The sequence below is a fragment of the Copadichromis virginalis genome, linkage group LG10, assembly GCF_057382275.1.
Source record: "Copadichromis virginalis isolate Kocher_CV1m ecotype Utaka linkage group LG10, C_Virginalis_male_GT1.1, whole genome shotgun sequence".
Classification (NCBI taxonomy): domain Eukaryota; kingdom Metazoa; phylum Chordata; class Actinopteri; order Cichliformes; family Cichlidae; genus Copadichromis; species Copadichromis virginalis.
The window spans coordinates 33,066,591-33,081,128 of NC_140627.1; the positions used below are offsets into that span (position 1 = coordinate 33,066,591).

At 41.3% G+C, this 14,538-nt stretch overlaps 2 protein-coding genes across 3 annotated transcripts in view; both read left to right on the forward strand.

The window, feature by feature from the left end:
* The window catches only part of LOC146700834 (uncharacterized), a 113,326-nt gene that overhangs the window by 14,946 nt on the left and 83,842 nt on the right, over window positions 1-14,538 (forward strand). Inside the window, exon 8 of one of the 2 annotated variants that reach the window (XM_085471101.1) lies at window positions 1,389-1,451. The exons of the other annotated variant lie outside the window; for it this stretch is intronic. The gene's annotated coding sequence lies outside the window, so the exon portion shown is untranslated. Of the gene's footprint in view, window positions 1-1,388; window positions 1,452-14,538 lie in introns of those variants that run through there. 2 annotated transcript variants of the gene reach the window in all.
* LOC146700835 (complement C1q-like protein 3) lies at window positions 1,228-10,902 on the forward strand. Its single transcript, XM_085471103.1, has 5 exons — window positions 1,228-1,473; window positions 7,139-7,201; window positions 8,461-8,514; window positions 9,685-9,816; window positions 9,918-10,902. Exons 1-5 carry the CDS (start codon window positions 1,269-1,271, stop codon window positions 10,196-10,198), a joined length of 735 nt encoding a protein of 244 aa, XP_085327229.1. The 5' UTR covers window positions 1,228-1,268; the 3' UTR covers window positions 10,199-10,902.

A 14,538-nucleotide genomic window follows, 5' to 3' on the forward strand; every position in this document is an offset into this window, starting at 1 on the left:
AGATGTATCACTGCTATAACACCTGTAACATTCAGCAGGCGCCTCATTGTTCTGACACACACAACAACACTATTGACTACACTACACACTAACTACACAAGATTTGCGCTAAACGTCACAAATCTCTCACATCTCAAACACGCCGTCACTCCTAAAACTTCCCCCTTCCTAAACAACTAAATGCCATGTTGCCATATCATGTTTTGATTGGTCCACATGGTACATTTTAAAGGGTGGGGTAAGTGTGCGTGTGTGTGTGTGTGTGTGTGTGTGTGGGGGGGGGGGGGGGTGCTGTTTTCGCTCACAGGCTTTCGAGCGTTTTCCCTATAAAACACCATTTTTACCGTTTCTTAAATATAAGAAACGTAAATATAAACAACGACAGTATTCAGGAAGAAAAACAAACATTGCAGATATTTTTAACATAACTCTGGTTTTACGTGGCCGATCAGCACAATTTAAAAACTGGTATAAAGTCCACACTTTTTCCATCAGTTGTTCCGTCTGTCCTGCTCACATCTCCGATGGTTGTACACGTTGTCATTAACGTGGCTTCACTCCACATCAGCCGCTTTGCTCGCTAAAACACCGGCGTCGGCACATAAGGACGCTGTCATAGCCTGTCAGCGACGTTGATCAGCTGCGTATATACGAATGTGAATCGCATCATTGGCTGGACTATGGGATAAGGTGGCATCGTTCTAATCCCATATGGGAGCAGCCAGTCACTGACTAACACTGCAAAACAGAATTGTTAACGTATTTATTTTAATTTCAATTCAGGTTAGATCTTTTTTGTGTGCGCAGAGACCGTGCCAGCAGTGCGCAATTGCGCACGTGCGCAGCTTAGAGGGAACATTGGTTGTAGAGTGTGACAACGATTGGAAGGAAAGACCTTCTGAATCTCTCCTGGTTTGGGGTTGGTGGAGGGTGTATTTGCACAACAAAAGCAGGAGATCAATGGAGCTGAAGGCCTGTGAAAATCTCATCGGGGTGCTAGGAGGTGTTAGGTTCAGGGAAATTATGCATATTTGCGCAGGTTCAGTAAATCTAGTGTTAACAATCATTGACAGTTACATTTTCCTTGTAGTCTGTCTTGAAGTCATAAAGATTACATTAGTTGCTGATTTACTAGAATTATTTTATGCCCTCAGTTATCATAGGGTTACTGAATCGAATGATACCGTGACCTCCCCTTTGTACTGTGTAATATAAAAGTCAGTCAGGTTTGCAGATGACACAGATACGGTTGAGTTTTCACTGACAGAATGGAGATCATGGTGTTTTTCTCGCTGTTGCTTCTGGTCTGCTCTGTTTCCACAAATCAGACAGAGGCAGATAATGAAATTGTTGACCAGCAGATTTCAAACCAACAACCCTGTCCACAGGACATCCACGCTGTGCTGAGAGAGCTGACCGCCTCACTGGCTGAACAGAAAGTGAGGACGGCATTCCTGGAAAAACAGACTCAAGGTACAGTATCATGTCAGGTAGTGAATAAGATCCACTGTTGTGGTACAGACACATCAATGTCACTTCATCGATATTCAGAATGACAAACATTCATTTAAACTCTTTTGTAAAGTGTACTTGGTTTTCTTGAAATGTGCTTTAGAAAGTTATTATTATTATTATAATTACTATTTGAGGATAATAGACTATGTGCGCGTTATGTCCGGTGGGGAAACTCCTGTAGAGCGCTCGTTTCCGGTGTGATATTGTTTACGGTCCAGTTTTCCAAAACAAGTCAACCAAATGAATGAATCAAGCGGTGATTTACATTTCTCTAGATGTCTTGGGCATTTACCGAATATATCTGTAGATGATGTTCATCGACTTGTCGATATTTTTTCACCCGCGCCTCAGAGCAAAAGAGAGAAAGGATTCAAATTTTATATTTCCCAGTATTTGTATACAGCGGTCTCTCGTTTATCGCGGGCGTTACGTTCTAAAAATAACCCGCGATAGATGAAATCCGCGAAGTAGTCAACTTTATTTTTTACAATTATTATAGATGTTTTAAGGCTCTAAACCCCTCACTACACACTTTTTACACTTTTCTCTCTTGTTTAAACTCTCAAAGTTCAAACCTTTGTAGAAAAATAGGTCCAGTATTACAGAAAGAAACCAAAGATCAAACCCTGTTTTTAGATCCAGAACATGGGAATACAGCAGATGCCAGAGAATTCAACATCAGTGAATCAGCAATCCACTTGTTGTGTGATGGTTATCTTCCTCTGCCTTTTGGGTGCCTTTGACGGTGCAAAACATTGCACGGAGGATCGACAACGGTCTACAGCCGATCAGGATGCACAACACAATGCACTGTAAAAAAGCAAAATAGCAAAATTGCTCTAAAAAAAATCTGCGAAACAATGCGGCCGCAAAAGGTGAACCGCGTTATAGCGACGGATCACTGTAATTTTGAAGGTACGTCACAACATACCCTTGGTAAATACTAATATATAGAGACCCTTACCAGCAATCATTTATTTTTTATATCCTGTGGATTTTGTTCACGGTTTGTTTACATGCTGTGTAGGTGTGTACTTGAATGCATTTATGTAATGCTTTTCAAGACCCTGAAAGCGCTTTACAACTCCACTATTCATTCACACACTGGTGGAGGCAAGCTACAGCCACAGCCACAGCAGCCCTGGGGCAGAAGCGAGGCTGCCATAATAATAATAATAATAATAATAATAATGGATTTATATAGCGCTTTTCAAGGCACCCAAAGCGCTTTACAATACCACTATTCATTCACTCGTGGAGGCAGCTACAGGTGTAGCCACAGCTGCCCTGGGGCAGACTGACAGAAGCGAGGCTGCCATATCGCACCATCGGCCCCTCTGGCCAACACCAGTAGGTGAAGTGTCTTGCCCAAGGACACAACGACCAAGACTCCTTTATATTAGCTTTACTTAACCTTTACTTAATCTTAATGTTCTTTATGTGTGTGAGCAACACACCCAGGGTAAGATACACACCATCAGCATATCAGCATAAAAACAGACAGCGACGTTCCTCTTTCTATCACATTCTTCCATACATGGCAATTTGTTTCACCTTCCTTATGATTCCTGGGGACTTACAATTTCTTGACTCTTCTTCTGTCACTTGTTACTAGGCAAGCTCAAATGCAGTTAGAAGCTAAATGAATTCCAGGCCCTCGGCCTGGCCTATGTTTAAATCATTTGTGTTTGTAAGCGTGTGTGCGGTTTAACCTTCTATTGCTCCAAGTCACTTACACAATAGATCGTCGGGACATCGCGCCAAACGAAGCTTAAGACCTTGAATAGACTGAGCATCAACTCTTTTAATGAGCACAACATGCAATATGTATAAGAAAATGGTTACAAACGCTTATTCTACTAAAATACATCCAACCCAAGTCAGAGATTTTCAATCAGTTAAGCTTAAGCATATGAGCAATTACTTATGCGTGAGTTTTACCATACCCAAAGTATCAAACACCCAAAAAGTCATAAAATGGTCATGAAGCCCCTTATCTCAAATTAAACCTAAAATTCCCCCTTTTGACACCTCTTGTGTGTCACAAACTGAAAATGCTTCACCAGAGCTTAGGAAATTAAAAGAAAAAGGTTAGTCATATTATTTCTCAAAACACCTCAGCGATCCTCCTCTCAGGTATATCTGCTCTGGGCCTGCAAACCTGTGTTAAGGAATAAAATCAATTTAATCACCATGTCAAATCTTTTGAACTCCTGGCTCCATCAAGAGCCTGCATCCTTGGAACTTCCAAGAAACAAAACCTGTGTGTTAACCTGAATTTCACATTTCATACTCAGTTTCCCCCCCTTATGATCCAATCTGTGTTATAAGAAAGAAAACTTAAATCAGAACAGTTATCAGTCATGTGCTTCATGGAAAATTTCCCGTATTTCAACTTCACATTGATCCTCTGAGTGTCATGGTACTTTTAATTTGAATTTATCAGAGCTGACCAAAATGAGTTTGCTTTCCTTACTTTGCTCCTGTTTCTGTCCAGTGGCAGCTAGTATCACAGACCCTTACCAGTTGTTTTCCTTTTAATTCATTTAATAATTTACTATTTTAAATGGAAAAACCTCGGTCACTGGTACCAGTCTTTGTTATTCCATAACTTACATTTTAATGTAACAAGTCTACCAATCCCCTATATAATTCCTAAATTTTGCTTTGGTTCTACCTGTTTTCCTTCTATAAAATTTAATTGACTTCTACAGTGGCCTGCTTTTGTTAATAGTAACCTGAGTTATATCAAACATTTCCTCCCCTTTAGCATTTGGCATTTCCCCAACAATATAATATGATACCATAATCTAAACCCAGTCAATAAAACAGAATTTTTTCTTTCTTTTTTTTTCTTTAAAGCAAACATCAGCAACCCGAAATTAGCAGCCAAAAGATTACGTTTTCAGCTCCACACTCTTATGTGAACCTTCAGTCTCCCCTCCGTTCTCTCTCCTCCTCCTGCTCCGGCCAAAAGCAAAGCAAAGCAAAGCAAAGCACAGCAAAGCATCCCCTTTCTCTTGCCGGCATGGTAAATTGTTTGTTCACATTTATTCATCCTAACCTTGGTCCAGTCTTTGTCTCAGTGTCAAGTCAGTCAAACCTTTAGTCCACATCGTCAGTCCAGTCACAGTCCAGTCACACACATTCACTCACACACATTCACACCAGATATTGCTGATAGTGGAGACTCCCGTGCAAATAATCAGATTCTCCACCCTCAGCAACATGAGCTCATTCATTTGTTTTATTTTGTTTTTTGTTTTTTAGGAAAAGGGTTCTTTATGCTCTTGGACTGATTGACTGCAATCCTTTTAGACAGAGACTTACAACCTGATCAGGTCCCCACAGGTAGCCTTCTCCTCAGCCCATTGTAATCTGGAAAAGGTCACCTTCTATTTGTTCTGCCGGAAATTTTTTAGCGCCGTTAATTCAATCTTGCAGGCCTGCTTAGGACAAAAATGAGAAAAAGAGAGCTGATTAGTAGCTCATCAAAACACAAAACATAATCACCTGACAGGTTTTCTCTAAGTGCACTGTTACAATTTTAAAGGGCCCAGTTCTAACCATGTCCATGATTAATAAAACTCCCTCTATTAAAATAAGAAAACTACCCAAACCTAACCGACCGAATCAACCCATCACTAAAACAACAACCTCAAAATCTTAAACACAGAAAAGTTTTGCCTCAGGTTCTTCAGCGTCCTTACACTCTAAAGTCAACTGACATCATTTCACCTTCTAAATACACAGAAAATCTTCTTAAAAGCCACAGAGTTTTGCACACCATTGGTATTCTCATTAAGCCCTTTCTAAATATGTTATGACAATCTATCATCACTAAATTCTAAACTTCGGATAAGAAGCCTCAGACACACAGCCAGACAGCAAGCTTCTTCGTCACCACTCATTTCAGCTACTTTGCATACTGAGTCATATCTCAGGAAGTTACCCTGACAAGAGAAATGCATATTTAAACATTACCACATTATTGAATTATTTTTCTTTCTTTCTACAGTAATCACTTGTTTTGATCAATCTGTCCAAGAGCACTTCTAATTCACTATTCTAAAAACTACTTTAAGCTTTAATCACTTTTTCCTTTTCACAAAAATCACTCTATTGTCGTGGAACTTCCCTGAGTTATTCCTCAACTTCTGGGTTTGAGTGTGTTAAATTCACCCTATTTTAACACTAATAAAAGATGGCAAGCTGATTTTCATTGCATGTGTGTGTGTTATTAGCCAGGTTTAATCAATGTCTGTGCACTGGAGCTGTGGATTCAAACTATCTCACTTCTGATTCTCTCCAAAAATAATTTCACATGTAACAATTTGTGTATGTGTGTTTTCTATTCATTCATGTAGTTATTATCTCTCTCTCTCTCTTTTTTTTACCTTTCTGTTATGATGCTCTGGACATTTCTAAACCTCCACCAGTTCAGCCTCCATTTTCAATCCAATTATATCCTGTATGCTCTCACTCGACCTCGTCCGGCTTGACCTCTCACTGGTCCCTGTCCCTCCTCTCACAGTTTCCTGTTTGGCCTTCAAATCTCCAGCAAACGCAGGCCCCACTCAGCTGTTTCTTCTTCTCTGTTTCTTCTCTGTTGAGCTTTTCAGTCTTTTCTTTTAGGTTAACTCCCAGCATGGCAAATATCACATCCAGTGCCTTCAAACAATCATGTCACTGGTTAAGTTCCCAGCTTGTAATTCAAAGCTCATGTTCCATCAGTGGTATTCATACATGCTGCTGCTTGACCCTTCAGTGTTATAGGTCATTTGCACAGTCTTTTGCCTGCTGTTAACTCTTCAAGTTCAGATAATAACCATAGCAAGTACTTAAAGCCACCTACAACTAGCTTTCCTTTAATATATAACAGGAAGTCATATATTAAAGGAAATATGGGCTGAAACCAAGGCTGCCTGTAGTAGCCCAAAACCCGCATCTTAGCGATAGCAACTGGACTAGCTTCTTACTTAGCAAATAACACAGATAAAGCTAAACAAGCATCACTCTTATCTTACAATACCCACGTGGTAAGCACACACACAGGAATGCAAGTAAGTACAATACCGAGGTGCATCATGGGTAACGTAGTCTAAACAGGTACAGTAAACAAGCGGACTTTTAACAGTCTCTGTTTGCTGAAGGGTGCTGTTTAAGTAAAGCAGCATCTTTAATAAAGAATTACACCAGGATTCATAAACATCCTGGGAGCAACTGATGAAGCAACTGATGAAGCAACTGATGAAGCAACTGATGAAGCCCTGTATTTTTAAACCCTCCATGTGAAACGGAGCATGTTTTCTGTAACAGGAAGCTCAGAAACTCAGTAATCTGCAAATCCACAAACTTTATAACCAAGGTTACGGGGAACCACCCAGGGTCAGTTCATGTTTTCTGGAATAAAATACTTTTAGGTAAGTCCAGAGTGTCTTGCTGGTGTTCCAGATGATCAGGATTTAATTGGTGGTGTGGTCAGTGTCATGATCCATGGGAGGAAGGATGAACACAGTCACCTTCAGCAGAGTCAAATAATCACAAAGCAGCACTAGAGATAAAAACATGTGAATCACTGTGTGCTGTCAGTGAGATTTTCTTTGTTTTGTGTTTTTCTCAGAACAAGAAGCAAAGCTGGAGAGACAGAAGACTGAGATCGACCAGCTGAAGCTGCAGTCAGAAGGTATTGTGTGCAAATCTGATCATCTCTATAGAAATGTTAAAATGTGTATATTTTTGGCACATGTTCAAATTTATCCAGGGAATCAATAACCTCGACCACAGTTACCTGTTCAGGTACAAACGACTGCTCAGTTACAGGTCTTTAATCCACAGGACCTCAAACAGTCTCATTAACTTTGTGTGTCTGAGATCATGTCACCTTTTTTAAATTTCTTCAGTGGAGCACTCTTTCACACTGTCTGCATTCACCCTTTCTAAAACAGACTCCCAAACAGCTCTCTGACAGCCAGACTCAATGTTCAGATTTTGGAGATCACCATTAAACGTATTCATCGGTCAACTAGGACCTCCAGCTAAGAGTGGATGATCTGTACTTATACACATATCCAAATCTAAAACCATCTTTTAATGTAAACTTAACATTTAGTGTAGTGACTTTAATTTACAAGAAAAAAACACCTTGAGGAAACTTTTTTTAATGATTTGGCGCTACACAAATAACACTGAGTTAAAGTGAATGACTCCACTCTACACCAGTACAAAGTTTTATCAGAATCTAAACTTCTCGAGCTGTCGTGTTTACAGACACAAAGAATGACATGCACACAAGCACATCCAACAATATAACCTCCTTTGTGGAGGTAATGAACTGACTGCACCAGTGTTCAGAAAACACAGCTAAAACTAACCAAACCTATTAGAACTGTCTCACCATTACACTCACAGGCTGTTTTAGCAAATCTGGGCCTGATTTCTGTGAACATTTGAATCTGTATTTGAAGACAGAAGCCAGCAACCTCTACTCAACTGCTGGGTAATTATGTGTGTATGAACTATGCTACATAATCAGGAATCAAACACACGCCCCTGTAGCCATTTGGCTCAGGGGTCACCAGATCAACCAACAGAGCTACAGCTGCATAGTTATAGCCATCAGCCATCCTTTGGTTGCTTAACTGAGTAAAAAGGTGCTACATGAGTACGAGTCCATACAGTTTATCACCTTAAGGAAGTGAACAGACAGTGGCGTGGTTACATCCATCATTTACATACAGTCTATGGGCACACAGCACCTGTAGGAGGTGTGGTCCTGCAGCTCTGCAGTGTGTGAGGTGGAGGATGAGGGGACGAGGAGGAGACAATCGCTCAGTATAGCATGAACAGCATGAGAGTCACTGTTACTTTCTTACTTATGGATAAAACATGTGAATCACTGTGTGCTGTCAGTGAGATTTCCTTTATTTTTTGCATTTTTATCAGAACAAGTAGCAAAGCTGGAGACCGAGATCAACAAAGTAAAGCAGGAACTACAAGGTACTGTGTGGGAATCTGATCATTTCAATAATACTTTGAAATATATGACATATTTTTATTAATAATGTTTGATCTTAAATTGTAAATTTACTAGATTAGTATTTATGTTTGAATGTCTTAATGTTAGACACTGAAACTAAAACCTGCTCTGATACAGTTAAAGACAAAGTGTTTGAAGACACAACACTGCTCAAACTCTCATTTCTGTGAACAATTGAAGCTGCTTTTGTGCTGTAGCGCCACCTGCAGACAGAAGTCAGCAACTCTGGTGGCTTAACATACGTTAGTGCTATAAATCTGTCCACAAGGTGGCGCTACTGTGTTTGAATGTCTTTAGTTCATTCACAGGGGCAACTTTAGTACCAACAATGTTTTTATTTCTTCCACATGACATCTGAGGGTAAAAGTTCAAACTAACTGACCACCTGGTGACACAGTATGTGGATTATAAAGTGTTGGGTCTGCACTTCAGCAGGCCTACTGGTTCAGACTTATTCCCGTGAAGAATGCAAGACAGAGCAGCGATCGATCGATTTTCACATGCTAGCGAGGGGAGCCGGACGACAGGATCTCTGCCCTCCCAGCTTCCCCTGCAGCCTTTTATTCTGTGACACACAGTTTACACAAGCACCCACTGTAAACCCCCCTATGGTGCGTCATAAACTTAAGGCATTGAGTGGATGTGTATGTATGTGTGAGCATGTGTTTGTGTATGTATGTGCACGTGAGTGAGTATGTGTGAATGTGGGTATTTCTGTGTGACTTCCTGCTGATCACAAAAGGGTCATCTTCCCTCACCCAGTATATGGCTTAATTCCTGTAATGGTCTCACCACACACAGACACAGGAGAGGTCATAAATGGCAGGAAGTAAACATCCTCACTAAATAAGGACAGAAACAGAACCTTCACATAGGATGTGCCTGTAGTTAAACATTATAGCTAATTACCCATTCAACAGGCTGGGGAGAGTGTTAAAAACAGGAGAACGTCTTTGATCATACAGCCTGGCAACATTTAACAATTTTATTCTAACATAAAGAGTTTGATTTCTTCTGTGACAATGAAACGCTTTCAGCTGTCAAAAATTTATTTCATTGTAGATTAAAGTTTTTGTCATGGTCACTTTTTAACAGAAAGTTAAAAATAATGACATTTCTCTCCCTCTCAGTCAAACAGGTGGCTTTCTCAGCCTCTCTGCTGGATCAAGGTGATGGAGATACTGGACCCTTTAACACAGACACTACTCTGATCTTCAAACATGTTGTCACGAACATTGGAAATGCCTACAACCCACACACAGGTAATAACACTGAATGTCACTTCTCAGCTATGTTGATGTCAGGCTGATGTTCCAGATGTTCTAACAGATGATTTAACAGAACAAAAACAAATGTCCCACAGGTATTTTCACTGCACCAGTGAGAGGAGTCTACCACTTTGAGTTGCACATGTTTGGACATGGTGGTGTTGCTGTAGGTGCTTATTTGTACAAGAATCAAGGGCTCGTTGTTATTGCATATGAACACCAAACAGCAGCTGGAGAACTGAGTGGCTCTAATGGAGCCTCACTGCTTCTAGAGGTTGGAGATCAGGTGTTTGTGCGTCTCCTCGATGGTAGAAGGATATATGACAATCAAAATCATCACACCACCTTCAGTGGTCATCTGATCTTCACCATGTGAGAGGTGTGACAGCTCCAACACTTCCTGTTTGGCCTGTCCTGTGTGGGCGGAGCTTAGCCATTTTTAGAAGTAAAACAGGAAGTAAATCACCTGCTGGAATCAGTTTCTTGCTCTCTCTCTCTCTCTTTCTGGTTGGGTTCTAGTTTTGTGTTTATTTGTTTCTACTGACTCAGATAATTTACTTCTTCTTGTTATCTTTGATTCAAATAAATCCAGTTAAATGCTCAGTGATTCTCTTCTCTTTGTCCTTTCTTTGAGTCGGCTCTTCACAAAGCGCTGCTCCTCCATTAGGTCCTGACTATTTTCTATAAGTTGGTAAACTGCATCGTTTTTTATTGGCTCCACTGTCCTGTGTTGGTCAGTCTGTTATTTTGGTGACTGCTGGCCCACATGTTTGCTTTTAACTGGAGTCTTTCCTGTTAAGTTGAGCAAAATCCAACAGTTCCTCTTTTTTCTCTTCTTTGATAATCATGCAGGTGTTTTTCTTAAACTCTTAACAGATGTTAAACTTAATCTGACTATCATGATAAAAATGTAAACAGCTGATTTAGTTTGATATAAAAAGGTGTGTCAGTGCTGTGGAGGAATGTTTCCTTATTTTCCATCCGAATCCAAATGCAGACACAGATAACTGACTGTAAACTTACTCGGGTTCATTTCTTTAAATTCTTTACTTTCAAAATAAAAGCATCTTTGAACTAGCATTGTTGATTTCTTTTCATGTGTTTTATACATAGAGCAGCAATCAAATCTACACATGCTGGGAGTTACTATCACAGGTGGAAACGCAGAATGAGTCCTGTCCCTGAACAAAAACTAACACACACACATAAAGAGGAGGGAGAGAAAATGGTAGGCCAGCACAGAGAGGATTGGGGGACTATGACAAATCGTGACTTTAATAATAATAATAAGGAGAAGAACCAATAACATTATTGTATGTTTAATCGTTTTAACAACAAAGTTTTCTCAGTTCAATGTCTCTTTTACAGAGAAACAGAAATAAACATTGTTTCTCTTAACATTTTATAGGTTTTCTGATTAGTCAAGCAGGAAAACTTCAACAAGTACATTCTGGTTAAACTTTCCATATGGGATAGGTGGACAGTAAAATCTGGTTATATCATTGGAAAATTCCCCTTTTTTCCAAAATTACAAGTTTATCTTAAAGCTGGGATTCCTTCTGGGCCAAAATATTTTTTAATATAATCAATAATAACTGTATTAGATTCTGGAGAATGATGTGAATTCTCTGTAGGATGGTTGTCTTTCTTTTCCCTTTGATTATCTATGAGTCTTTTTAGCTTCTTCTTGATGCCTTCTGTTGGTGATTTCTCAAAGCCTGTATGGCCTGAATGCAGCATCAGGGTTTGTTACACTGGACTTTTTCACAAAGGTCATAACACATAACATTTGTGTGGTCTTTGGCGCTCTGTGGATGTCACTTCCTGCAACTTGGTGCTGTTCCCCTCAGTCCTAGAGGCCCTGTTGAGGAGATGTGGGTCAGTGCGAGTGCAGCAAAAGTCCTAAGAAGTGGTTCAAAGCTCATTTGTTTCACTCACAGAATTTTCTCTCGTTTTTTAGCGTTGACTGTCAAGCTTAGCAAAGTATCACTATCCAGAGTTGAGAACAGAAAGCAGTGTTGCAATCTTATGTGACTCTCTGCAGTTTCTCTCCTCTTGTCATCCTTCTAAAACTGCATGCCCACAGACACTGTAACTGCTCCCAGACTACCAAAAATAGGCAAGCAATGAATTACTTATGATTTCTGAGATTTCTTTTTAAAATCTGATTTAGTGCTCATTTCTGAAAAAAATAATTTTAAGCAAATTAAACATTCAAGTACTTGTTGAAAATGACAACCTGTAACGTGCGGTGGAGATGAAGCCAGCCGCAGAGGTGTGCAGGTGGAGAGCGAATGAGCAACAGCTTCTGACTTTCCACAACACTACACATGAGCGGGAGGAGGGAGGTATGCGGTCTTCACACACCCCCGTTCTCTGCTGACCATCGGGCGTGGGGGCTGGGAGGAGGTGTTGGCCATCCGATTGAGATCTGGGATGCGGGGCCTCCCTGCTGCTGCGGAGCCTGGGGCGGTCTGCTTGCCTCCACCCCGGGATGAAGGGTAACATCTCCTCGGCCTAGGTGCCGTTTCCCCCTCTGGGGCAAGGGTACCTGGACCCGGGGTATAGAGTATGTTTGGGGAGTGTGATTGTGTGTACATGTCCATTTATGTCAGTCCTTACGTTGGGTGAGTGCTGAGTGTTTGTATATGTGAGCATGAGAGTGGGAATGCATGTTTGTGTCTGTGTCTATATATTTCAGGTCGGGTCTTAGACTCCACCTCTCTGGGAACTCCCAGGCCCTCCAAAGTGTGGAGGCCTATCTCCCCTCACCACACTCCCTGCCGGTGACTGATGCCCTCAGGGGTCGGTGCATTGGTGGTTCTTGGTGTCCGGGGCTGGGCGCTTAGGTTTGTACCAGCTCACTCCCGGTGGCTACCTGGCGGGGCCTGGTGCCTGTTGCTCAGTCAGGCCTCTTCTGGGGTGCGGGGGACCCTCGGGCCTCCGGCCTCTGGGCCTGCGGCTCAGTTCACTCTGGCACAGCTGGCTGCCGGCAGAGCCGGCGGGCACGCCAGTGCAGCCCCCTCTGGCTTCTGCTTGGTGGCTACTGGGTGACGCCTCATCTGGGGATCCTCAGCCCTTCCCAGGAGGGTGGCACGGATGCCCCTCCGGTGGTCCTCCTTGGGCTCTCCTGCTCTGGGAGCCTCTGGATGTCTGGGGCCTGGATCTCCTCCATGCCTGCTTCATGCCCTGGGGGACGGGGCTATGGCTCTCTACATCCTCTTGCAGACCATTACATGTGGAAACCTTCTGAATACAAGCGCGCTGATCCACACAGGTGTTCACTGTTCATAGACATAAACAGTGTTGGGTAAGTTACTTTAAATTAGTAACTTAGTTACATTACTAGTTACTTCTATCAAAAGTAACTCAGTTACTTCAAGTTACTCGTTACTTTCAGAGTAACTAGTTACTAGGGAAAGTAACTTTTACTCAGAATTCTCTTGTTAATGTGTTGCTTCCATAACTTTGCCTGTCTTCTAGCTTGCTTACTTGCCACAAGTGCACTGTGCCACCTACCAAACGAAAAAATAATGTGCACATTTCCACGAGAGAAATCCCACGCCTGATTCTATCCTAGCCTGCTTTTTACATCCAACACTAAAACTGCAGTCGTGGTGCTTTCGATTGTACTCAGAACTCGGAAATTCTGCCTTCTGAATAGGAAGATGTAGGTAACACCAGACTGCAGATGAGCTGCATACAGAGCTGGACTGGGACAAAAAATCAGCCCGGGCATTTTGACTAGAGACCGGCCGCCATTATAGGAAAAATCATAAAGCCTTTGAATGAAAATAAACACTGTTGTGACAGTGATGTTCACTGTTCTGATGGTATATATGCACCAATCTATCAATTGTTTTTTTGTAAGACTCAGATAATTATTTTTTTAAAAGCTAGACATTTTAAATGAGAATAAGAAAGAAAAGTATTTCTTTGTGCCCCCCTCTCCCTGTTAATGCCCTACATGGACCCCTGGCAACACTTTGCTAGACCCGCCCCTGCACAGTTACCAGCTGTCAGCTACTTAGAAAAGGATCCTGGTGTTATTTGTCTCTCAGAAACAGCTCATAACTTCCCTTCAACTCATTCATGTCACCTAAAAGGTAAACCTGTTTCTCCATCACAGCTCTGATGATCCAGTAAGGACATCTCCTGGTTTCATCTTCATGTTTCCCTCTCACCACATATCCAAACCGACATCATGACCAGCAGGTTTACAGCTGTGGCTCCAGCAAACATCAGCTGATACTAGAAATTAATATTAAATAAATTCTAACAACAGCTGATCAAGCTTAAACGTGCTGCTGTTGTTTAGCGCGACATCCGCTGGTTTCCTCTTTCTGGCGCAAAGTGGGCGATAAATAAACAAGAGAGAAAAGCCGATCAGCTGATCATTGATCAGTTTCATGATTGAAGTAGAAACAGGAGAGAGAGGGGACAGAATGAGAGAAGAAGAGGCAGCTGTGCAGCGTAAACACAGAATCAGAATCAGAATCAGAATACTTTATTGATCCCTGGGGGAAATTATTTTTTGTTACAGTGCTCCATTTTAAACCAACATTAAGACAAGACAGACAATACGCTAACTAAGAATAGTACAATATATACATATATATACATACATACATACATAAGTCACTTATAAATAAATAGTTGGAAAAGAAACATGTGTAGTTGTAGCAGCAAACAGTGTGTTAAGTGGATGCGTTGTAC